Source organism: Rhipicephalus microplus, chromosome 5 (genome assembly GCF_043290135.1).
Source record: "Rhipicephalus microplus isolate Deutch F79 chromosome 5, USDA_Rmic, whole genome shotgun sequence".
In the NCBI taxonomy this organism is placed as follows: domain Eukaryota; kingdom Metazoa; phylum Arthropoda; class Arachnida; order Ixodida; family Ixodidae; genus Rhipicephalus; species Rhipicephalus microplus.
This window is the reverse complement of record NC_134704.1, coordinates 101,687,195-101,713,617: the sequence shown is the minus strand read 5'-3', so window position 1 is coordinate 101,713,617 and position 26,423 is coordinate 101,687,195. Positions and strand designations below refer to the sequence as shown.

At 46.1% G+C, this 26,423-nt stretch overlaps 1 protein-coding gene across 2 annotated transcripts in view; it reads left to right on the top strand.

The window, feature by feature from the left end:
• Positions 1 to 24,240, top strand: part of LOC142817889 (homogentisate 1,2-dioxygenase-like) — a 28,967-nt gene extending 4,727 nt beyond the window's left edge. For both annotated transcript variants that reach the window (XM_075895825.1, XM_075895826.1), the window contains 9 exons: positions 425 to 459; positions 592 to 671; positions 2,766 to 2,865; positions 6,754 to 6,875; positions 7,487 to 7,591; positions 8,270 to 8,396; positions 12,133 to 12,185; positions 12,719 to 12,847; positions 24,010 to 24,240. In XM_075895825.1, coding sequence (XP_075751940.1) covers positions 425 to 459; positions 592 to 671; positions 2,766 to 2,865; positions 6,754 to 6,875; positions 7,487 to 7,591; positions 8,270 to 8,396; positions 12,133 to 12,185; positions 12,719 to 12,847; positions 24,010 to 24,144 — 886 coding nt within the window. In that variant the 3' untranslated portion in view covers positions 24,145 to 24,240. The remainder of the gene's footprint in view (positions 1 to 424; positions 460 to 591; positions 672 to 2,765; positions 2,866 to 6,753; positions 6,876 to 7,486; positions 7,592 to 8,269; positions 8,397 to 12,132; positions 12,186 to 12,718; positions 12,848 to 24,009) is intronic.
• The last annotated feature ends 2,183 nt before the right edge of the window (positions 24,241 to 26,423 follow it).

Below are 26,423 nucleotides of genomic sequence, written 5' to 3'. Positions count from 1 at the left end.
TGATATATTTCAATAGAAAACAAGTTCAGTGGTTCATTTACCAGGAAGCCTAAATGAGCATCATAAGCAAGCCACATGTTGCTAAACATCTGCCACGTTGGATCAGTAATTATAGTGTTCGGCTGCTGCCCCGAAGGTCTCGCGTTTGATCACGTGGCCACGGTAGTCACATTTAGGTAGAGGCGTAATGATAGACGCCCGTGTACCGTGCGATATTAGCGCACGTAAAAGAACACGGGATGGTCGAAAGTTTCGTTGCCATCAACTATGGCATCCGTCACAATCATACAGCTGGTTTTGAGATGTAAAATCCCGGATATTCTTATTACATGTAGCTAAGCCTCCTTGAACTCTACTAAAAAGAAGTCTTGTGAAAAAACTGCATGTTTTAAAGCGATTTTTCTCGCTGTTTCTTTTTATTCAGGGCCATGTACAACTCCGATGGAGATTTCCTGATAGGCAAGTCTATCAACCTTGTACCACATCCCTTTAAAAATAGTACTCGATGTTAACTTGAAAAAAATTGTGAAGTCATGCACTGAGGACAGGGTGCGAGTATTTATACCACTGCTTGTTCTTTGCCCCTTTCAGTTCCCCAGCAAGGTAGCCTGAACGTCGTCACCGAGTTCGGCAGGATGCACGTGGAACACAACGAGATCTGCGTCATTCAGGTGAGGGACAGCAAAGATTCAGAGGATATGGTGGCACTTCGTTGATGTTGAGTTTAAGGCGAAATTGTTGCGTCACCACTAAAGCGCCGTGTTTTCTGATAAATCTGAAAAAAAAACCCATTTAGCACACATTATTAAAGTTTTCGTCAATTCTAATGTATCCGTAAAACTCAGATTTTTTAAAAGAACACTTTCAACATTGAAAGGGCATTTTGAAAGCTACCAGTCATGTGTAGGAAAGCGCGTGTAGCGTAATCGGTCAGCTGTTATCATGTTTACGTTGTGTCATGCCGCCTCTACCGGGGCAACGCCCTGCGCAAGCGTGCCATAGAGGCACATGTATATATTCAGAGTAAATAAAGAGTGCGGGGGCGTTTTCCCGTTCGTGTTCAACACGGTGTCGTTCGTCACGGAAACTCGACAGCGCGCACCTCTACCAGTGGCAGCAACCTCGTAAACTACGCTTGCATCTATTACAACCAGCTTTAACGTAGTAATCCGAACAAACGTAGTTGTTTTGTGCTCAACTATATTTACGAAAAATGCACTCAGATAAACGCAGGATTTTCCTTCCCCCTCTCCGCTATCCTCTCCTCTCTTGCTATCCGTGGTAGTTAACGCCTGCATCAGAACACATTATGGCATAGAAACACTTGGTCTGCTTAGGCTAATGAAATAACATTAAAAGAATCGTTGTTATTAAGCGAATCGGCTTTTATTTTAATTAAAGCTATGTACCCATATTATATGCAATGAAGCTTTTAACTTCGGCCAGAACCATCGAAATTGTACCAGTTTTATTTAGTTAGAAGATTGTGAATATTTCGAAAACTAGAACTAAGTGTTCCAGCGCGAGAGCATGGCACAGAAGGAGGAGTCTTGCTTGGCACCCGTGACACACAAATTCAATTTGGCATTGGCTTAATTCAGTTATGCGTACGGAAAAGTACTGTTAATTATATTACTTAGCACGACTACACGTTTCCCAAGGCTTGTAGCTCGTTCTACTTCCGCTTCCTAGACTCGCTGCCTCCTCTCGCTTTTAGTTCTAGCAGAGTTGTCAGTTCCACTTACAATAATTGGATTTGGACTGCTTCTTTCTTTCGCCGATCCTCTTGTGTAATTTTCCGGTCGCTTGCCGCGCTTCGGTGTGCAAATTAGGATTTTCCCGGCAGATATAGTAATTTTCGTGATCATGGCATGCTCACTTGTGCGCATTAGTCGTTCCCCAATAGCCTATTTGTCGGTGGCCTTGAGGCAGTTAAGTGTTGAAGACAAAGATACGTTGGGGGAATGAGCAAGTAACCTGTATCATGCACTGTCAAATGAACCAAATGAAAACTACCGAGAAGACACTATTAAGAGGCACCTATTTACTTTCGTTCATTTTTGTGCATCATTTCGCTGTACAATACGCTTAGATGATTTTTAAACTCCCCTTCGAATTTGAGGGACACATTTTTATTCTAATTACTTATAAGTTAAATAATGAGAAAGTTGATTATGTTTCCGCTTCTTTTGAGCTTCTCCTGTGATGAGTATTAGCTTGTTTGCTCGATAATATCTGGCAACACCGAGGTTCAACGACAAATCTTGGCTTCTTTCAGCCTCCACGACTCAGTTTCCATATGTGCCGACGAATGCCACCGAGCCGCCATTTTTGTATTTATGCGATGCAATGGCGGCTCCTCCTCTGTCGTCACGCCAGATGGCGTGGCGACGTGTGCTACGAGCTGCGGTAGTTGCTATGCAATGGCTCAGCTCACTGAGCGGCCACCAGCCACAGCGAAACGGAGAAAACAGGGCCACTGTAGCTCTCGCTACAAGAAACCCTTTGTGTATTTTACAAGTGAACAGCCACCATGACGTTCACTTTCGTAGTCGGTACACTTGAAAGACGCACGTTACTTCACCACCTTACATATTTTGGCCCAGCCTTTGTAGAGATGCTGCAACGCACTATCGCGGGTTGTCATATTAGGCAAAACAACGAGACGGCGCGAGTGAAGTATGATATTCGTAACAGAAACGAAATCTATAGACGTTGATGGCGCGTCCTGACAGCAATGGCACTGGTTATCCTGCCTCTTGCAGCAAGGAATGCGTTTCCAAGTGTACGTATCCAGTCCCAGCCGTGGCTACGTCCTCGAGATCTTCGACAACCACTTCGTGCTGCCAAACCTTGGTCCTATCGGTGAGCGCATTCTCGTATGGTTTCTTCCGTGTCACGGTATATAAAAAATTATGGCAACTTCACACTATAGTGCTGACAAGCCCGAAGGAACTTAAAGGGGCCTTGCAACACTTTCTGAGCATAGGCAGAAAACGCTGCCTTATGTAGTCGAGGCTCGCCGAGACCGCGCGAGCCAAATACTGTAGCGCAACACGAGGTCCGGATTTTGCAATAAATTCTCAAAACTAACAAAAACATTGATTTCCCTTTTCTCTACAAAGGCGCTATATGCTCAAAAATTACGGCGTTGCAAGTGAAGTATCAGCCATTGTTTGATTTGAGCATGGCGCGCTCGGTTGTTACTGGGGCCGCCACGAGAGGCCGCAACTTGTCCACGCGTGCGCACGATCACCCTGAAAGGCTGCGCATATAAAGGAAAAATAAAGAGAAAACATGCTCAAAATCACGAGGCGTGCATGACGAATTTTCTTCTGTGTGCCTTCTGTGTGCTTAGCGTCTAGCGCTTTAGTCAGGACGAGAAAAAAAGAGAAAGCAATAGCAGCGTGCGACAACTATTTGTAACTCCACTTGTACTGGAAGAGTTTTGTGAACTTTTGCAGTGGTTATTTCGTGGGATAATAAGCTCATTTAGTGAATCGATTCCAGGGCTATAGAGAAAAGTGTTTGAGGGCCCCTTTACAAGGGCACTGCCATAGCAGAGCGCACAGGGGAGCCAGCAGAGAGGCAGGAGAGGGGAGCTGATACGCTCCCACTGAGGTTATCTAAGAAAGCGCCATGTTACCCTCTTTCTGTTGGTCGGATTTACACGCTCATTCTTTGGAGCTCAGGTGTCTTTTCCTTGATGACAACGCATATTAATTGCCTAATGGTGGCTAATTGTGGAAATTTTGTTGCATTTCAATAACTGCTTACTTCTCACGTGGCTACCTTCGTAAAGTTGCGAACCGAGGGCCGCCCGTTGCGAGAATGACGTCACGACGTCGTTTTCATTTGACATGAAAGTGTTTTATGCCGGGGTCCACGATGGCTCCGCTGACGTAATTCTGTCACAGATATGATGTATGCCGTAGTAAAATAAGAGACTGCAAAGAAAAAAAGCCAGATGGAGTAGTTCCGTAGCAGGGCGTCGGACCAGTGACATCTCACTTTCCAGCGCGGGACGTGCTGTGCGTTGGAATGAACATAAAATGGCGCTAATAGTACAGTACATAAGTATATTCACACGGCGACGATAAGCGCTCTGGTGTTAGTGGTGACACACTCGACGAGTAACGAAGTTCCGTTAGCATGCTTGACAACGTATGCTTCGTGGCTTCAATGAGGAACTCTCGCTGCTCCACTGAAGTCGCAAAGCGTACGTTCGCAAGCATGCTAACAGCAAACTATTTATATACGCCATATACCGTTGACAGTCCTCAGAGCTCCTCAACTTCACGACGTTTTCGTCATCAGTAGCGAGATGGCGCAACGGGCTCACGTTGGTTAGGGATCCTCGATGCGCGCATCGAGGCACTCTAACGTTGGTAACTCTCGTGTCTTTTTGAGCGCGTGCCTCCATGGGAACGGTCTCTGCTGCTCGCGCGTATCAGATCAGACTCCTGATTCAAGACAGCACGAAGGTCACTTGGCTCGCTGCTGCGGTCACGTTCAGACAAGGAGCACGCTGCTCACATACGACAATGAAGTAAGAATTGTGACGTTTGATCGCGCTCGTCCTATACTTGTGCGTTTGTTTCGTGCGACTTTATGTTTGAACAGCGTGCTTTAACTAATGAGCTGAGATATTTGCTTGTCCGCGCTCGTGCTGCTTATGCTCATTTCGTGGCTGATTTCTGCATGAGATGTGCACTGTAAGCTTTGAGCGGCTTGCCGCTCTTCGCATTAAATTGCCATTTTCTTCTTTAGCACTCATTCGTTCGTCATTGTGGTGAAACAATACACAATGAATGCTGAGCTACTTCTGCGAGGAATCGTTTCACTTTAGTGTTATACCAGTTCCTTATAAAAGGGATCAGCCATGTTTTTAAATCAATTTTTAAGCTTGTTTTCTTTCGTACTCGACCAACCGCCCCTCTTGTTTTCTTTTTTTTGCTCGTGTATTTTCTAGATTTTTTCTTGTTTCCTTTCCTGCGTCTTTTTTTTTCGTACTCGAGCACCCCCTTCCCTCTTACCCTGCCGTACGAAAAAAAAGTGCCTAGGAAAGGAAGAGTCGGGGAAGCGGGTGGGGTTGCGTGGATACTTTGCTTTCCTTTAGAAAAATTGAGGCACACTTTGTATTGTATATTCCTATGAGTTCAGCGATAGTGTGCGGTTATTTAACTGTTTTTTTGTGTTTTCATTTTCTTTTTTACACACTCTCAACAATCGCATGATTGCGGAGAGAGTGTAAGGGGGAGAGGCCACAACTTACACCGTTCCAGTGCACCGTCGAACGGATGACGCGAGTATAAGGCATTAAAAGCCGACGTCTATAGACTGAGCAGAGCATGACAGGATGGGCGCCGCATAAAGAAAAAGCGTCTGTCCCGTCATGCTCTTCTCTGCCTCGTTCTCGTAAAAAGTAGGGATAACACTTTTTGAGCATAGTCAGAAAACGTTACAATTGGTGGTTCCAGCTCTTGCGGCTTGATCTGAGTCTGAGTCCGAGTTAGTCGACTTTAGAATGAGTTCGCTGACCTATGACTTTCCATGCATGATGGAGAGATCCTGCTGATTTCCGCTACTTCCAGAAAGGCAGCAGAATCGACGTTTTCCCGCGAAAATGCGGCGATGCTGAGGGCATCCGAGTATTCGGGTCCATATTCGAATCGAATGATACGTGATCGCATAATTGTGAAAAGCCAGAGCCTATAGTCATCGTCATCGAGGCAGCTTCTTTTAGGAACTGTGATGCTCAGACACCAGTTGGCTATCAAGTGCGACCCTGTTATTACCGCTTTTTCACCCCGCGATAATTTCGGCGCTTGGCGTTACGAGTGAAAACTTGGTGCTTCCAAACTCGGGTCCCACGGAGCCGTTGCTACACTTTTTGCATGAATAACAATCTCAATGCTGCTATATAGAAAATAGGGACATTGGCATTTTGGTACAATATTTGTAGCCATGTGTGGCTCGAGGAACCTTGCAGGCTTTTGCACGTTGGGATGGCGCTGGTAGGGCAGTCCTTTTTCGTAATAATGTTCTAACGGTATCGCAAAGTGAAGGTTTGCTCGTTTCCGGGCGCACAGCTTTCTTCAAAGAGATATAAATTAGGTTGAATATAGAAAATCTTACCCGCCTTAAATGTTTTTGCCATGCGTTTTCTGAGCTTCTACGAATGAATTTCGCGCCCTCTGGTATTGAAGCCCATGCCGAGATCAGTGCATGCCCTCGCTACAACTACACAACACGTTGCGAATTCATCTAAAAAATGAGTTCCCCAACCAGCGCTCATCCTGTGTGTTTGTTGCTCCTGGTCTGCGTCTTTTAGCGCTGCTTCAAGGATGCATTCTTGCCAGCTAGCCCAACTTTCTATCCAATTGCATTCACGTCAACATAAAGATTACATGAAGTGTTTGTCAGAGATCGAACGGTATAAAAGAGACCCGTGGCGAAAATTATTTCCAGAGTATATTTTATAGCTTGTCGTTAAGTCACAGTCTCATTTCATGTTCCTAATTTATTATGCCACTGTTATATATGTAGCTATCATGCCTCAAATCCTTCGCTGAACGTGTTAAAACGGCACGTCAGGTACAATTTGCATAGTCATATAGAGTTCTCATGGCGGATGTCTATACGACCGCAGCATAGCGAAGCAGGGATGTGTGTATGACTGAACTGGCCGTCTTCTGCAATTGTCACGAAACAAAATTAATTGAAATGTGTAATTTACCCTGCGCTATGTAGGAGCCAACGGGCTGGCAAACCCTCGCGATTTCAAGACCCCAACAGCTTGGTATGAGGACCGGGACGTGAACGGCTTTTTGGTCGTCAGCAAGTACCAAGGGTGCCTGTTCCAGGCTTCTCAGGTCAGTGTTGACAGCATGACTACTAAAGTACACGTAATGACAGCGGGTTACGATTCGACGTGTCTTTAGCTACACGAGAAACTTGGCGAACCGTCATGTCGGTTGAATGTGCAGCGTGGCATAGACAAGGGACGAAGGGTAGAGTACGGTAAGGCCTTGTATTTGTGGCACATCCTCACGTTGTTTGCTCAACCAAGTATAATAACGTACCAACTTGGCTACTTGCGTGATAAACGGTGAGTATTGGATAGTTGGTAAAAGACAAAAAAAATTATTGACTAGTGAGGCTGAGATAACAGGTCAGCAACGACGCTGTTCTCGTCGTTTTCTCTCCATGGCTTTAGCTTTGATACAAGTTTAGGATGTGTCGCTGCCTCAAGCACTGTAACAGGTGATTGAAAAACAGATTCGGCCAGCGGACCTTGAAAGTCGAGAGATAGATTATTGAGAGCAATGCGACAGAATGCCAGTAAAACTCATAGATTTTTATGTTAGCGAGTCTCAGAGGCCGTTGAAGGTAAACAGGTACAGCATGATCAGTTTTTCTGAAATGACAAAGATGTTTTGCAATTATGCAGCTTTTTAGTTATCTTTTTTCAATTGGGATGCAGAACCACTCTCCATTCGACGTGGTCGCGTGGCATGGCAACTATGTCCCCTACAAGTATGAACTGTCCAAGTTCAACACCGTCAACACCGTCTCATACGACCACTGCGTGAGTCAAAATGGTGAAATTTAAACTGAAAAGTTCTTTACCTCTGACCTTTGGCTATTGCGTTCGTCATTATACTTCCGCGTCAGATACGTCTGCGTACAATATTTTGCTCGCTAGCAGTGATGGTGATGAAGTGCGAAACATGATGGAATGCTTAAACTGAGAAATTGTGAATGTCGGGACAAAAATGAACACAGTATGCTGAAGACAAACAGAATTCTCAGTATTTTGGCTATACAACAAGAGCGTGAGCTCAATAACCACTCTTTAGAATACGGGAAAGAGTACGTACAGAAGATTTTGTGTGTGCAAAAGTAGTTAAATTGCCGATAGGACAGCTTGCTCTCGTTATATATATATATATATATATATATATATATATATATATATATATATATATATAAGTGCGCGGTCGGTGTGTGCGTTATCAGTGTGACATAGCATTCCCGACAAGGAATAGGCCAGCGCCAGCAGATGACAATTATTGTTGTGTAGCAGAACTGCTTCCCGAATACTCCATTTTTTCTTAAATTGTAGAGAGCAGGGAAGAAAACCGCTGGTCAGTTGGAGCAACCAACCAGAGATGGGAAACGCAATTTTAAAAGCGTTTGTCATTTACGTATTCATTTGGCTGCGTATTGGTCAGCGAGCGCCATACCCTGGTCAACAATCACGCAGGACCCCTCGATCTTCACGGTGCTCACTTGCCCATCGACCAAGCCGGGCACGGCCATCGCCGACTTCGTCATCTTCCCGCCGCGTTGGTCGGTAGCCGAGAACACCTTCAGACCCCCATACTATCACCGTGAGTATTCAGCCATTTGCTGTTCATTATATATATATATATATATATATATATGTATGTATGTATGTGTGTGTGTGTGCGAGAGAGAGAGAAGAGAGAGAAACCTTTGTTATGATCAATCATCTTCAGTTTAGTGCGTGTAAAATACACAGTTGGCTAATAATATACAGGTAGGACCCCAGTGCCCATTGAAGGGCAGGTACAGGGGTCCATTTAAGATTACAGAATGATCTTTCGTCCACACTCGTCTACCTCAAAACCGACGCCTTAAATAACTCATCTTCTGTTCCAAATGACGTAGTAGGTGAGCGGAATAAAGATAAATTCCGAAACCATCTCAACACGCAGTTCTAGTCTTAGCTGCTTACTTAACGGAAATTTAGTTTGTTACTCACGTTTTTAACAATAAGTTGTTTTGTGTTGCACACTTTCTTACTTTTATTGCATTTGGATACTAACCTGCTCTTCATAGCTGATGCGTGATCTCGAGCAGTGTTTGCTTTTCATGAAATATATAAACACTAGCATTTTAAAAGCTTTTGTTTAATATTGGCAGCCTGTCGCACAGTCCATATTTAGCATGTTCTCGGTATTTAGCTCCCGTTGTATTTTCTTTATGTTTACAACTATTTTACATGGTATAATAATCGATAATTTTTATTGTTTATATTCAAGCAATGTATGCCCACGTGCATGACATTTTTATACTCACTTTACGCAATGCCCTGTTCGGCCTGTAACGTATTTTAAAGAAATTAACGAATAAATATCGGAAACGCAGTAGTGCCTTAATCAACTCGTATATTTGCCAACGCGTACAACGGAATGATTCTGTGTAAATACACGATAGCGAAGAAATTGTCTGAACTTAAACTGCCATAGATCGTAGTAACTCGTTTTCAATAGATCGCTTTTTTGCACCATTCAGTACAACGTGCGCTCGGCAATCGCATGTTAAAATTGCAGATATGACGAAGAAAAAAATAAGAACGAGTTGCGTTAACTTTTGCTCGCATGAGTCGTCAGCGAAGCTTTCAAACACCTTGCACAATAATTGTATCCCAGCATGAATGACAAGTACTCGCGTGATCGCAACGTTGGCGATGCCTTTACTACGGAACACCGGTCACTGCAGTGCATTCTACCGTAACCATTTTATCGATCTTCTTGGAGAATGGTAGGTCAGTGCATGTGAATCTCGCTATGATTAAACTCCTTGAATTGACGTGACAGATGGGCTTGATGTCAAGAATGTAGTCTAAGAGCATCTGTTATATAGCACTTGACTGTTTCGCTGGCCAATTATGTCAGCGGGGGTGAGTGTCAATTCTGGACGCGTGACCCTCATTAGATTTAGTCCGGGGTGGTTTTCACTCTGTTGCGTCCGAAAGAAAGGTGGGCACGCCCGTTTGTACTAGCCAATCGGGGAGATAGTTTTACTGTTCAGGGCACAAAAAGAGGGAGTGCAGCAGACCGCAAGCTTAGAAAAGAAAGTTTGCACGACGAACCATTCTCAAAAGAGCACCAAATTTGCAGCCCATCGTTGATTCACGCGTGTCCAATCACGTGTAAAGTTGGGGACTTTTTTACCATTATTGACAACTTCATGATGGAAACTATTATGTAACGAAAAATCTGGAGCCACACCTATAGGTACAAACCTGTCTCTGAACACATTTAACGGCGACGAAACATATCACTCAAGTAGCGTTTTCTGTTTGCGTTGCGTGATTATATAGAGAACGGAGTCGTCGATTGCAGTGGTTTTTAAAGAGGCTGAAATTGGCGCTGTTTTCTGCATTTTTTTATTGGAAGCTTGGGTCAACTCTTTTGTCACTGCTGTGAGTACTACGACGTTCAGTCGCGTACCTCTCCTCCCGATTTCGTCTGAACCTTCTCAGTTCAGCTTCGCCTATACTTGGGCATAGAGTGCGCTGGAAGCTGTTTACTGACGTGAGGCGAATGAGTTTAGAAGAGATGCTGAGGAATATGAAGGAGGGTAGGTGGGCCGAGGAAGTGTTCCGGTATTTGTGCAGAAAGAGCGTTGACTTAGAGGTGGCGTTATGATAACAAAGAGCGCTTAGCAAAAGTCAGGAAGGTGGAGGGGATTTTTTTGATAGCAGCAATGAAAAAAAAAACTCTGCTATCAGTAACTGCTGAAAAAGCAAAGATGAAGTAAAGAGGAATGCATTTGATAATAATTGAAGCGGAGGCGCTGTGTACTGTTTAAAGGGAGCTCAGGTTGTATTAGATTGCGTAGTCATAAAACGAAGCTCAGTAAAGAAGACAAACGTGCATGCTAAATGTGGCGAACCTGAGGAAACGGCTGAGCCCCTTTTGACTGAATGTGGAGATATCTACCTGGGTGTGTGTTCTAGCTGTGGCTTACATGAAGCCCTGGAATTTAGGGACAACAATAAGAAGGAAAACAAACCCGCAATAGAAATATACATGTAAAAGGTGGTTAAGGTGTTAGTAGCACAAAAGTAGATGTAACGGATAAAAATGAATATCGAGACAGATAAGGTAATTCGGCACGAGAATGTAATGGGTAGAAAATTTATGGGTATTTTCTTTTTTAAAGTAAGATTGCTTTAACTGATATATTTGAGTAATTAGGCGGACTTAGAAGAAGAAAAAAGTTGTTTTTCACCTTTCGAGCTCGGTGGCACTCAGGTTATCGCACGTTGTAAAGGGAATGATCATTGCGTCTATTCATGCATCAATTACAACCACGAACAGACGATAATTTCTGTCTGGAGTACTATTAACAACTTTGTATGAAATAAGAAAAAAAGAAAGAGAGAGAAAGAAAGAAGGAAGTAAGTAAAGAAAAGTAACAAATTATTGGCGAAACAAAGCAAACATCAAGCCGAAACTTGTGCACAAGGTATGCACAATGTCCTGCATCATCATCATCATCATCATCAACATCCTAATAACCACGACAACAATCATCATCATTCTGACTGCACCCACCTCCGCCAGTCAACGCAGTCCTGTGTTTGCTGCCGCCACGTGCTTTCCCGATGCACTTCTGATGGGATTACGAGTAAGTTAATTACAATGTTCGTGAGTTCATGGACATTTAAACATGAGTTCCAAGGACTCAATTTTTCGTCTGCCGCAACACAAAAACAAAAGAAAGAAAAAAAGAAACACTACATTTCGCGTCGGTATACCCTTGAAAGCGCGTAATTACCTCCCTTGTTTTAGGCGAGCTCTCATTTTGAAGCGCGCAAAAAAAAATGGAAGGAAAAATGAAACAATCGCACTATCTTGTTAAGGCGTTAATGACCCTTTAGGTATTAGCGGTGTGAAATATTTGGCTAAAATAGTTCCTAATCTAAGAGAGGCGCAGCCCCTGAACTCCTCGAAAACAGCGCCTCTACGTTTTCATTGCACGCACCAATTGGACTTAATAAGGTACCGTAGGCTGGCATAGTTCGGGTGTTCTTTCTACAACAGTACACTTTTTCACCGTTTCTTTCCTTAGTAATAATACTTTAGTTACTTTTTGTATTATTGATATCCTTCTTTCTTCGTTTTTTGATTTCAAGATAGTGCATTGTTCTTTCATGTTTGACCCTGATCACTAGAAGTATATTGTCACGCCAATCGGATTGAAATCTCGCAAGTGTTTTTTTGCCTAATAATTCCTCGTCGATATTTTTCTTAACGAGAAACATCGAAGACACCATTGCACAGTTTGCGTTTCTGTTTTCTTTTTTTTTAGGAAACTGCATGAGCGAGTTCATGGGTCTTATCACCGGGAAGTATGAAGCCAAGGTACGCGTATTCACTTTTTTTTGCAGCGAATGCGTAACCATTATCGCATGAAATAAGAAAAAACAACAACTAAATAATGAAATACTGAGGACGGAATGAAGATAGTACTCGGACCCTCTGGTGGCAGCCTATGGGACTGAGCTACGCGGATTTTTTTTTTATCGGATTGAGCTACACCAACGCTTGAAACTCCGTTGCAAACTGGCCATATTCAGACTTCGTGTAAGGTAAGGAATATCTGACAGCATGCGTAGTACAGCGCTTTAAAACAGCGACGTAACAGTCATGCGTAAGACAATGCGAATCGCGTAAGGAGTGGGTGGTTGAATCCTCCAACCCGTTTCAAAAGCATTGGGCACAGTTCTTTATCAGAAACAGACACACCATCAGCAAAGTGCACGTAATTACTTTCAAGTGTGCAGCGTGTACAACACTTTTCGAAGAATGACACCTAATGTCATAGTAGATGCTTCCCTGCTACATAAAAAAAAATCATCATGATGTTTCGTGAGCCCTTCTGTGTGCATCTGCAGGAGACGGGCTTCCAGTGGGGCGGCGCTAGCCTGCACAGCATGATGACCCCTCACGGGCCAGACGTGGACTGCTTCGAGCAGGCATCCAAGGCCAAGCTGGCCCCGCAGCGCATCGGGGATGGATGCATGGTGAGTATAGATTTATTACATGTTTGTAAACAGCGGCAGGCGCCGTCGATATATGTGGATTTGTTGTAGCGACGTCGCGGTGCGTGTACGCTCCGTCCAGCCATTCCAGCCAAAAGCTCGCTACCACCCTCTATGGTTACGGGAACACTGGCGCAGCAGATGCGAAAGCTGCCTCCGAGCATGGCACGTCGGGACGTCTTCCGCATGTGTATACAAGCGGTGGCCACAACAAAGGAAGTTGCAGTGGCTGTAATAGGGACTCTGAAATGAACATGTAAGCCTCGTTGACGTTCTAGCCTTGAGAACCTCATTCAAAGCATGAGGTAACTCGATGGTGGAAATGTGGCTCAATTGCGGAATGTCATCGCCGTTTTGGCAGTCTACGTCACGTTTGTACGTTTTAATTTGTTAGCTAATGCAAGAACGACAGACCGAGTTCAGCGAGAAGCTCTAGGTTACGATATACAAATGCGTGGTGTAAGAATACATAGCCACGAATCGTTACGGTAAATCCTCGCGTATTACAAAGGCGCCGAAGTAGTTCACTCAAATGACCAAGCTTATCTAGGAGTCGCTCATCCTCAATACGCTTGCGATAATGATTTACCTACATGCTGGGGACAATGTGGTTATGTGCCTGTCAGATCCGTGGCTCAATTAGTACGCTCAAGTCAGGGCCGCTAAAGGCGTACAGACAGTGAACAGACGCGGCAAGTTTCCGGATTACTCTTTTTCTGTGAATTCTCATGGACGTGAAAACCTCGTGAAGCGCAGCCAGAACAGCTCTGCCCGATACATTATATGTCAGGTATCTGGAGTGTCATCGCAGCCGCATATAAAGCATGTAAACAGGAAAATCATAGTCAAAGCAATCGTTTCGTTCACTGCTGCTCTAATTAAGCGCGTCCACACAGAAAGAAACACATGCTTCGTGACCGAGTGACTGTTCACACGAGTATAACGAAATTGTTTTGACGCGTCGCGCTAAGACTTTTGCAGTTATATCAAGAATGGCAATAGCGAAAAGTTATTCGTGTTTCTTTGCATATGACAATGCGGTCCACAGCGTTAACGTGCTTTGAGGTAAACAAGCTCGTTATGCCTCCACACAAGGCTTATTCAAACAATAGGAAAACGCGATGTGGCACATTCAAACGACAAACGCTTGATAGAGCGAATCGTTATTGTTGGGCCAGCCATTTTAAAACATAATTGATGAACCGTCATCAAAGCTAAGTTCTCGCGTGGCTAATCTTCTTGCGACGGTTTTTGTAACTGCAAAAAAAAAAAAAAGACCTAGCCCAATTTTTTCGTGCCTTTCCGCTCAAATAATCATGTCTACTCGTCGGTACAACGTTTTTTTACTTTGAAGGGCAACAAACAGGGAAAACACGGATCAGGGAAAACACGGCAGCAACTGTGTATAGGCACGACGGCTTTTGCCTACCACGCGAAACTAAACGCCCGATGACAGCGCCACCGCATTTTTGTGACATCTCTATTGCTGTAATCGTTCAATTACCATGGAAACTGTGGGTATGCTGCGTGGATTCGCATAATTTTGAGTTGGATTAAAGAGGGGTTCAAAATATGGCACCGGACGTGGATAGAAAAAAAAAATTGAAGGGTACTTTGCAGATTGCAAAGTGTATTCGCGAAAGCCTATGGATATTCAACTGATTATACCATGTGCTTTTTTTCTCTTCTTTTGTTAGTTTTTTCTTCGTTTTTTTAGCCTCAGCAATCACGTGATTTATGTATGTAAGGGATAGGGGCCACAGCTGTGGCGGCACAGCTGTCGCTATGCGCCGCTGTGCTATCACGAGATTGCTGAGATAGTGTGGGAGAGAGAGGCCACGGCTGGAACCAGAGCATGAACAGACGGACGCGAGCATGAGACATTTGTTTTCGCCTCAAAATGGTGTTGTGATCGAGGGGAAGAGGCTGGATGCATGTACACACCGTACCTCACATATTGCGGAACGCGGGACTTCATGGTACCTGCGAGTGTGCTGCAAAGGACGCTCATCAGCGTCTCTGCCACACACAGTCCGCATCCCAAAAGAATGATTGGTGAGATGCGCGTGCTTCGCAGCCTGCGCAACACAACTCTATCCACTTCGACCGAAAGGTTTGGATGTTTCCTCATTGCGTCCCACTGTACGTGCTATGGTGCCAGCTGTAGCCTTTCCCCCTAACACTCTCTCAACAACGACGTGATGCCAGAGCGGCGCATAGCAACAGTTGCCGCCCCCACAGCTGTGGCCTCTCTCCCTTACACGATCTCGTCAATCAGGTGATCGGTTAGAGAGCGTGATAAAAGTAGCAAAAAAAGAGAGACATGACTCAGTCAGTTGAGTGCCCACATGCTTTAGCGGAGCACACTTTGGAATTTACCAAGTGTCCTTCACCTTCTTCTTTTTTTACCCTCACCGCAACTCACCCGAAAACAGGCGTGGAACTGGTTGTTCGGCCCACTCAAATTGGTTCTAGCACACTCTAGTACAATCTAGATGCTCTTGAGACTTAAGGCACGTTCTTGAGGCGTTGCCTCTTATGCTTTCCTTTTCTCTAAACTTCCAAATTATATCAGTTTTACAGCGAAAGGTGTATATGACTAGAAAACACGAAAAACTGTTCGGCATCAGTGTCACGAGCGCGCCCTATTGGCTGCACCATCAGTTACGTCATTCTCACCGTCGTACACTAGCATGAGTGTCATTGGCTGCGTTGTGAGTGACGTTGTCTATCCCGTTTCATGCGCGCGTGCCGAGCACGCGCGCATGAGCTTCTACTGAAACCTTCCTCATGGATAAGCCGTTGACAACTCTAGAAAAGCGCCGACAGTGGGAACGTGAGAGAGTTCACATTCGTGGGCGGGCTGATGGTGCAGTCCGAGCTCAAGAACAGGCCCGAGAGGCTGAGGGCCGGCAGCAACTGCGTACCGATGATCTAGCAGCCTTCCAAGCCGCGCTAAGTCACGGCCGGATTCGACGCTCCTTCCGCACGCTCCTTACGGCCTTCTCAATACCGGCGCCGCGCATATATTTTTTTCTGACGCGTAGAGGGCAGCACCACCTCACTGTAAGCTCCGCCGGCTCCCCGCGTCGCCGACTGCGACTTTTCTTGACTGCGTTCGATGACCTCGGGTAAACAATGCATCAGACATGCTCAGGCACGCTAACTGCACTAGCGTAGCCATGGTTTATTGTTGCGTGCCGCTGTGTAAGTCACAGCAAGGGAAGACACCGGGTGTGTCGTACCACCAATTTCCTAGCGATGAGGAACTGTGTTCGAAGTGGAGGAAAAATGTTTCACGTGAAAACCTCGTCATCAATGACAAGTCCGCATCGACTGTAGTGTGCAGCAAACACTTCACGGAAAATGACTATGTTCCCGGATATCGTATCCGGAAACTGCGTTTAGGAGCTGTGCCCACGGTCTTCGATCAGTATCCTTCGTATATGGTCCCGGCTACGAAGAGGCCGCGTAAAGAACCTGCAGCGCGTGGCCCCTCGGCCACCTCGGCTCCTCGACAGCCGACGAAACGGAAAGCGGAGTCATCGCCGTCTACCTACGGGGAGTGGATACATCGTGAAGCTCGTCAGTGAGTTTGAGTGTGATGCTTGTGTTACGATGCTGACGACTACGAACAAAGCTGATCCTTTGTATGTTCTGTTGTGTGGATAAAACGTTCATCTTCAAGAATTCAGGCGCCGCAGTTGGTTCTGTTCCTCGTACTCAGCGCTGTTATGATGGCCATAGCGCTGTGGCGCGCACACTGCGCCCGTGAACGCGCTTGGAGGCGGCGGAGCAACAGTTAGGGAGTCTACATGAACGGCCGTTTTTAGGGTGGAGACATCTTAATAAGTGCCTTCAAGAAACTCAGCCAAAACCAGCGGGCAACGGGGCACGCTGTTGCCAGCTTCCACCAAATTCAGCATAGTTTTCTGTGCGCCGCCATTTTGGAGCCAGCCGCCCTTGTAACAACACACAACACCTGGGCTTTTGACAGCGGCGGTTCTCAGGGTCGTGTAAGCGACCCAGTTCTCAAAGTGAGCGCACGAAGAAATTCGCAGCCCACACACAAACACTTGCGACATAATACTGAGGTTACGCTGACACGAACGAAAGCGTGGCAACAGCTCAGACTAGCGAGCGCGTCTCCGTACGAACGCGCGGACGCGTCCCGTTTGTGGGCTTCCTACTCGCAATGCGTGGACGCAGCAACGACAACTTCGGTTATCACTCATTCGCGAACACCGCGAAACACATATACGTGTGCCGCAGGAAAAAACAGTGAACGAAATACGCAGTACTCACAGAGCAAATACGAGGCGCACTGGTGGGCTCCCAGCCGTCTCGCTTCACTTGAGCCAGCCATAGTTGTCGTCGGCCAGGGCTCGCTGGGAAGCGGAACATTCGCACCCCCTTTCTGTTGTGGTTAGTGCAGAGCGGTACGCAGCATCCAGGCATTCTAAGGCTTCACCGGCAGCGTTTAACATGCTACCGCAACCTTCGACGCCGTATTATTGAGAACTAAACGCAACCGGGCGTACACGCAGTGCGGGCACCAAGATGGGGCGACAGCGCGGCGTTGCTGTCTGGCAACATTGTGTTTTGGCGGGCGGCGGCATGTAGTGGGTCAAAGGCTGACATCACCCTAAAAACGGCTGTTCATGTAGGCTCCCTAGCAACAGTTAAGGCCCCTTAGCAACAGTGGTCTAGCAGCGCCACCCCGAATTTGCGGCGGCAGGCAGCAAAACGCCCCAATGCGAAGGCCATAAGGGGAGCGCCGGAGAAGGAGTCGAGTCCGGCCGTGGCTAAGTCGCGAACGGGAATGCAAGCGCCGGTGGTGGGCGGATCATGCAAGCCACGCCGCCAAGTTAACTCGCTATGTCAAACGCTTACAGTCACGCCGCGCCTAACAAGCGCCGTAGCAGGCACGACAGCGTCAACGTGACGATTGCGGAAGCGTGTTCGCCATGGGGTGAACGCCCGCTTTCGGCGGGAGTTTCTCCCGCGGCTCCTTGGCTTCGGCTGCGTAGTCTGTGAGCGCCTGTAGTTCGAAAACAACCATTGTGATTAATTGATTGCGAAACGCATTCAACCGCTCATGACACTCTTACATAATCGTGATCATGCGAGGCACAATGTGCGGCACTTGAAATAAACACTGTGGTAAACTCAAGGCAAACGTGTGCATAATTTCATTAAGAAGCACGAACATGTGACAAATAATTGTGACAGGCTTCAGTGCATTGTGGGTTAAACCCACTGCCAAACACCACAGCCACACGTTTCAGCTTTCGCTGGTTAACAACATGTACGGAGTGCTTGGTTGGTGATTTCTTTTTATTTCTCTGAACATGTCAAGGTTATGCATCCATGCTTACGCGGATAACAAGTGCGTGTTGAGTCAATTATAGCCCGGCATCGGCGAAAATGTTGAACTCGTGGAGCCAGAAGACAAATACCAGACACGACGACGTAGTTTATTTAGTCAAACTTGTATATTTTTTATCCTTCGTGCGAACTTCCGTACTTTTATCTCTCGAAGACAATGTAGCATGATACAGCTTAGAAAGACAGGAGAAGCGTTGCCAAGATCAACGAAGCGTGACCGCTGATTGTCTCAATAACTGACTTCACAACTTTGTCACACGGGACCTTTTGAAAGACCATCTAGTGCATGGCCACCGAAATGTCACAACTCTGTAGCTCGCTAGTGAAAACCAGAAGAATTCGGCCATAATACGACGATGACAACGCACCATGCGCGACATGGTTGCGTCTGTTCTTGTTCGCGTCAGACTAAATGGCTTTACACGAAATATATAGTTTTTTGTTCACCCAGTCGACGTTTGCCTGCTTCTTTGCACAACTTTATCGGTTAGATATGGTGTTGTCGCGATAAGCGGCAGTTTCGGATGGACATTGAGTGCTTCAGGCATTTGTTGCAAAAACTTTGTGGCGCAGCGGATCCTTCCCTTCGTAATAATGCCACCTAATATTAAATAACACAAGTTCATTCAAAACTAAAATATGGCTGTTGATGTTGTTTAAATATTTCAATCAAGTGTTTATTGCGAGTTATAAATTTTTAAGTTGTTGAGCAGTGAAACTGTGGCGAGCGATACACTGCGAGAGAGCACACTGACGGCAAGTACGTGGCTGTTGTCGAGAGTATGTGCGATTTGCACATTCAAGGTGGTAAGAATACTCTAATAAGTAATTACTAACATTGAGATATGCCGATGTTAAAGCATACTGGTCAGATTATTTCTTTATAACTTGTGTGCAAGCACACTGCGAAGGATTGATGATGATTGATGATTCATTGATACGTGGGGTTTAACGTCCCAAAACCACCATATGATTATGAGAGACGCCGTAGTGGAGGGCTCCAGAAATTTTGACCACCTGGAGTTCTTTAACGTGCACCCGAATCTGAGCACACGGGCCTACAACATTTCCGCCTCCATCGGAAATGCAGCCGCCGTTGCCGCACTCTGCGAAGGAGAGGGCACGTTGTGCGCTTGCGCTGTTTCCGCTTGACCGCTGAAGTTTCAACGCAGTGTTGAAGTGCTCCGTTGCCTTGCTGGGCTATTGACTGAATGGCCTTCGAAACCGCCCGAGTGGAATCTGTGCTTGACAGTTGAGTCAATAGACCATAGGTTCAATGACCGTCCAAACACCCGTGTGACAGGGGTATCATCATCATCATCATCATCAGCCTGACTACGTCCACTGCAGGACAAAGGCCTCTCCCATGTTCCGCCAACCCGGTCCTGTGCTTGCTGCTGCCAATTTATACCCGCAAACTTCTTAATCTCATCTGCCCACCTAACCTTCTGTCTCCCCCTAACTCGCTTGCCTTCTCTGCGAATCCAGTTAGTTACCCTTAATGACCAGCGGTTATCCTGTCTACGTGCTACATGCCCGGCCCATGTCTATTTTCTCTTCTTGGTTTTAACTATGATATCCTTAACCCCCGTTTGTTCCCTAATACACTCTGTTATCTTCTTGTCTCCTAAGGTTATTCCTACCATTTTTCTTTCCATTGCTCGCTGCGTCGTCCTCAATTTAAGCTGAACCCTTTTTGTAAGTCTCCAGGTTTCTGCTCCGTAGCTAAGTACCGACACGATGCAGCTGCTATATACCTTCCTCTTGAGGGATAGTGACAATCTACCTGTCATAATGTGAGAGTGCTTGTCAAATGTGCTCCACCCCATTCTTATTCTTCTAGTTACTTCAATCTTATGGTTCGGCTCCGCGGTTATTACCTGCCCTAAATAGACATAGTCTTCTACAACTTGAAGTGCACTATTACCTATCTCGAAGCGCTGCTCTTTTCCGAGGTTGTTGTACATTACTTTCGTTTTCTGCAGATTAATTTTAAGACCCACCTTTCTGCTCTCTTTGTCTAACTCCGTAATCATGAGTTGCGATTCGTCCCCTGAGTTACTCAGCAATGCAATGCCATCGACAAAGCGCAGGTTACTAAGGCACTCTCCATGAACTCTTATCTCTAACTGTTCCCATTCTAGGCTTCTGAAAACCTCCTGTAAGCACGCGGTAAAAGCATTGGTGAGATTGTGTGCCCCTGCCTTACACACTTTTTGATTGGTATTCTGTTGCTTTCTTTATGAAGTGCTATGGTAGCAGTTGATCCCCTGTAGATTTTTTCCAGGGTGTTTATATATACTTCATCGACGCCCTGATTCCGCATTGTCTGCATGATGGCTGATATTTCTACTGGATATAATAGGGGTATAACAGCTGTGAAACAGTGCAGGCGATAGGACGAAGAATATATGCATGCAGGAAAAAGCGCTGACTATATCTACTCATTTGTCTATCTGAAAGGCAGAGCATATATAGGAAGGCAAGCGTATGGAACTACGGCACAAACACTATCGAGCGACTCGGCCATCTTGCTTTTCTATCAATTTTGATAAGGGTTTGTAAGACGCGGCAAATGAATATTTTATGAACACGATTCATTGATATGTGGAGTTTAACCTCCCAAAATCACCATATAAATATGAGAGACGCTGTAGATATTTATGTGCGGTTTAGTGTCACAAAACCACCATATGATTATGGGAGACGCTGTTGTGGAGGGCTCCAGAAATTTCGACCTCTTGGAGTTCTTTAACTTGCACCCAAATCTGAGCACTCGGGCCTACAGCATTTTTGCCTCCTGCGAAAATGCAGCCGCCGCCGCCGGAATTGGATACTGCAACCTACGGGTCAGCAGCCGAGTATCTCAGCCCTTAGCCAGCATAGACCGCCCCGGCGGGGCGCGTATGAACACGCAAACATGAGCGTGAAAACGGCAAGAAATAATGACAAGGTGGGTGGTACGAAACTGATTAATTAAGATCGCTATAACCGGACCTTCATTAATTGACAAAGCAAAAAAAGCAGAATCTAACAAAAAGAAGTTTCTAAGCAAAAAACAACAACGCTAGAAAACTGTGATCCCGAATAATAAAACACAAAGAAAAACAACTTGTGTCAGCACGCCATGTCACTGGCACATTTTGAGTAAAAAATCGAATACCTTGAGCCTCAAGTGTGATCAACAAGCTTGTTCAGACATTGTTTTCTTGTTTTGTTTTTAATTCTTATTTATTGTTGGTAGTTTTAAATAAATATATTATAATAAATAGAACGCCTCAATATGACCCTGGTGATGCAGCAATGCGTGCACACTGCGATATACGTATCAAAGCAAAACTTGAACACTGGTCTATAAGAGAATGGTTCTATAGTGTCGTGATGCATTCTTTTTTGTTGTTTCGGCATTCGTCATGTGAGATTGCTTCTTAAATTTTCAATACCGCTCGAAGAGTTTGAATTGACGTCCAGTGTAGGACGACGTTGCTGGCGGGGCATCGAAGTATAAGTTTGTATACTTTCCATGAAACATTTGTTTCGCACAAAAGAGCTGATACTCTATGATAAAGCACATTATCATTTCCATACCCACTGTCTTGCTTCTAAGCACGCCCGAGTGCATTGACGCGACCACCATCACAAGGTATTAAAAATGCTTAAGCAAAAAAAAAATAATAAACGCGACAGGAAAGCTACTTTCGCACGTCCATCACCGAGACGGGCTAAGGTTGCAGTTTGTGACGAGCAGTTTTTTTACGGTGCTCAAACGAGCTCGACGAAGCGCTTGCGTGAGCTTATAGTATTTGCATTCTTCAAGAAAGGACGCTGCGAGCGCTTCTGTTAAAGCATGCATGCTTTGGCAGGGGAGACTACCCGGCACAAGTTTTAGCGCCCGCCCCCTCGCCACGCTCTCCAAGAGCTACCACAGCCCGCCCTACTTTGAGGAAAGTCACTCGTCGTGAGTGCCCGCCTAGTAGCAACATATTGGCGCTTATCCAGCCCACTGAACTTAATTGCTGAGCCTTTAGTTGATGCTCGACATCAAAGAGCGTCGTTCGATAAATTGGGTGCGCGTTATAGGAAACTGCAAGCATGACATTCTGCGTCCTTGTGCTTTGCTTTTCCAGCGCAACGATGCAGTGGCCGTGACCATAAAAGAAAGGAAGCCCATTAAATGTGATATTGTAAGAGCTTTGCGCGAAAATAATGCGATGCAGTTCGCTTTTGTAGCGCCCGAGACCGTACAATAAGCAATTTTCGAGAGTTGATCTTTTTCGGGGCTTCGTTAGGCAATTTGTAGCGATTGTTCGTGCGTAGGAGTCTGTGACAGATGGTGCGTAGAAACTTCGAACGAATAGAGGTCATTAATAACATGCTGCGCACACAACTTGAATGCATGCGCCAACCGAGAGCGTTGGTTACAGGGGCAAAGGAGCCGCCCTCCTCTCCCACCTTCCAACTTTCCCTCAAACTTCAGACAGATCTATAGTCTGAACCGAAGTTGTGTCTTGACATGTAATGTGGTGTGGAAATGAACCCGTAAACTTCAATTCTGGTCGCATGCAGGGATTCCTAATTTATTTTGTTAAGACTGACTATGGCGTATCTTTTCGTTCCTGTGTTATTATTTGTACACTCTCTCAGCAATAACGTGGTTACTGAGCGACTGTAAGAGGGATATGCCACAGCTGGCACCGTTTAGAACGGGCGGATGGACAGGCGTGTGTATGACACACTAAAGGCTTTCGCCTAAAGAGTTTTTTTTTTAATTTCGTTCCAACGAGCGTGCTAAACGGTAAGCAGGGAGGAATCGCGCGAAGAAAGCTACGTCAGCATATGTCATGACTCATGACTTAGAGCGTGCGTTACGAAAATCATAAAACTTCCTATCATTACACTAGAGGTAAATCTGGCGCAATAGTATCTATAGGAGCTGCCATGCATGGCGCTTCAGCGAGCACGGGAATGATGGGTAGTACATGTATTCGTCTTGTCTTTGTACTTTCGGCTCCGTTCGGCTTCGCGTAGCTTGGGGCTGTTTTTACAGAAAACGATAATAAGCAGTTGTTTAGCAGTTGCATGTCACCGCCGTAAGCTTTTAGGTTCACCAGTTCAAATCGGGTCGCGAAGTTCGAAACGGTGATCTCATTTATTCGAAACAAGACAAAAACACAGCAATAAACAAAGCCACAAGTGCGTTTGAAGCACGCAAGCACGAAGACTATAGGCTAGTCCGTGTACTCCCCATCATTCCAATGGTCGCTGACCGAACGAACTTTATGGTGAAAGGCGATCGCTTTCTCCCGGTGCTAATCATGCGTGCGAGTGTGGCTCACTGTGTAATGTTAGCAGGCTATGGGGCGCAGCGCCGCCACTCCGTAGAAAGAAGCGTATCTGATCCAAAGGCGGCACTCGATATACGTTGGCTGTCGGCCAATGGCGCGCTGCGCTGTTCGACGCTTGATAGCAGGCGCTGGCAGCTTCGAAGAGAGTGAGCACAGGGCTCTGCCTGAGAAAACGGCAGCTTCGCGCTTCGCTTGTACGCTGTCATTGTCGCGAACGACTGCAAGGTTTAGCTCAGATGCCCATGGAAGGGTCTGCTTATACGCAGGATACCGTTTCTCACCAAGCCCAATCGAGAGATCGTTCATGATCCCTTCAAAGCGGCGCTTGAGCGAAAATCGCACAGTACTGTCGCAAATCGATATGCCAAGGGTGTATAGTGTTGCGACTTAAGCTCAAGTGGTGTTTCGCAGGCGTTCATGTTCGAGAGCTCCCTGAGCATGGCGGTGACGCCGTGGGCCGAGCACGAGTCGCAGGCGCTCGACAAGGAGTACTACACCTGCTGGCAGGGACTGCGCAAGAACTTCGACCCCAGATGGAAGCCGTAGTACGAGTACAGCAATATCGGTGTCATCCGCATGTGCCTCGCCACGTCGCAGCGGTCTTACGCTCAACAATAAAGTGTGACGCTTGTTTTCGTATAATGGTGAAAGCGTGTGCTTACTTTGCCTGCACTGGAATCCTTAAAAAGTTTCGTGAGGAGCCTTTTTCTCCTTACAGCTGCAAATCTCGCAAGGCTACATTCGCGTGCAACCTACATCTTCCTTCCTAAACTGCATAGTTCTGGCACACTATAACACAGAAAACACTCGACGGACAAAACGCAAGCAATGACGACAGCGCTCGTCGTCGTCTGTGGTTTTGTCCGTCGTGTGTTCTTTGCGTTATAGTGTGGCATAATTATATACCAACAGACCCAACCCACCACCTTAATCAAATACAAACAAACACTGCTACCTGCTAAGAGCAAAGCAAGAAATCTCGTATAGAAGCATGGATGGAAAGTCATATCTCAAGCCCATGGTGATATTTAGTCTGTATAGTATCGGCAATATGTAAGTAGTTCTCAGCCGTGGGCTTGTAGAAGTGATGGGAAACCCCTCGAAGAGAGAAAGCAAAGGACGGGGGTGATAAACTAACACCACATGCAGCGTTAATAAGGTGTCTGTCACGGGATATATAGTGTGCCTCCAAGAATGCTTTTTTATTTTAATTTTTTTCTAGAATTGCTTTCACAGATCTACTGGGGTCCGCGGAACTTCATTTCAGAACCATTGCATTATGTACTGAATGCTCTCTTTCTGCAATGCTTTGCCAAGATGCTCAGTGTGCAGGGACTACCCAAACATCATCACGGTGGATGGTAGAGTGCATGGTTAGGGTGGAAGAACACTACTAGCATAGCACAACTCTGGGATGAAGTACTATAGCCACGCTAGTCGTAACGCTATCTCAAGCTCGCAAGAAATAATTGTATCTGAATGAATATTGTCACGGGGTCGTGACGTGGCCAAAGACAGAAAACTTCGTGTTGGGATTTAACTGTTTATTTGGGCGAACCTGTGCCCGGTAAAGGGAAAGTCTAATTACAGCAGCAGTCTTGCACAGATAGCAGTCTCGGACTGATAGCGGCGAACGCAGCGTCGGCCTTCGATCAACAACTCACAAGCGGCGAAGCGCGTCGGCATTTATACCCTTGCCGTCGAATGTTCTAGCGTTATCGCTGGCGGTGGCGTAGGTTCCAGAACAATCTGTACCGTTCGCACAGTGGGCGTGATCTTATCGAAATGATCTACTACAGTCCGGAACCTTCTAGAAACCTGCAGGCGCGGTTTGCGCCGAGAATCGTGTGGTGTTTCGGAACCATAACAAAAACTTGTGAAATGGAACGTGGCATTGCCCCCCTCTGAAAAAAGGCATCGTCCCGATGCTTTAACTAAAGATGAAGGTACAATAATAATGCAAGAAAGTACAATGAATAAATTACAATACAACAATAATACAAAAAAACACTGTTTCAGTTTGTTAACGTGCATGAAACGGCTTGAGGCGCGCGACATGGACGACTTCAGGTCGCGATCGGCGTCGTTGAGAGTTCGTGATGCCGTCGGGGACAACCTCGTAATCAAGTGGACCGAGACGTCGAACCACCTTGTACGGTCCGAAGTACCGTCGCAGAAGCTTTTCACTTAGTCCACGTCGGCGTATCGGCGTCCACACCCAAACACGTTCACCGGGCTGGTATTCCACGAAGCGTCGTCGAAGGTTGTAACGGTGGCTGTCGGTCGTCTGTTGATTCTTGATACGAAGACGCGCAAGTTGTCGGGCTTCTTCGGCGCGTTGAAGGTACTCGCTCACATCGAGGTTTTCTTCGTCGGTGACGTTGGGTAACATGGCATCGAGCGTCGTTGCCGGGCTCCTTCCGTAGACCAATTTGTATGGAGATATCTGCGTCGTCTCCTGCACCGCCGTGTTGTATGCGAAGGTCACATACGGAAGAATGGTGTCCCACGGCTTGTGTTCGACATCGACGTACATTGACAGCATGTCGGCGATCGTCTTGTTAAGCCGCTCGGTGAGGCCGTTGGTCTGTGGGTGGTACGCTGTCGTCCGGCGGTGGTTTGTTTGGCTGTATGCCAAGATCGCTTGAGTTAAGTCGGCAGTGAATGCCGTTCCTCTGTCGGTGATAAGGACCTCCGGGGCGCCGTAACGTAGGACGATATTTTCGACGAAAAACTTAGCTACCTCGGATGCACTGCCTTTTGGCAGGGCTTTTGTCTCGGCGTAGCGGGTGAGGTAGTCGGTAGCTACCACGATCCACTTGTTT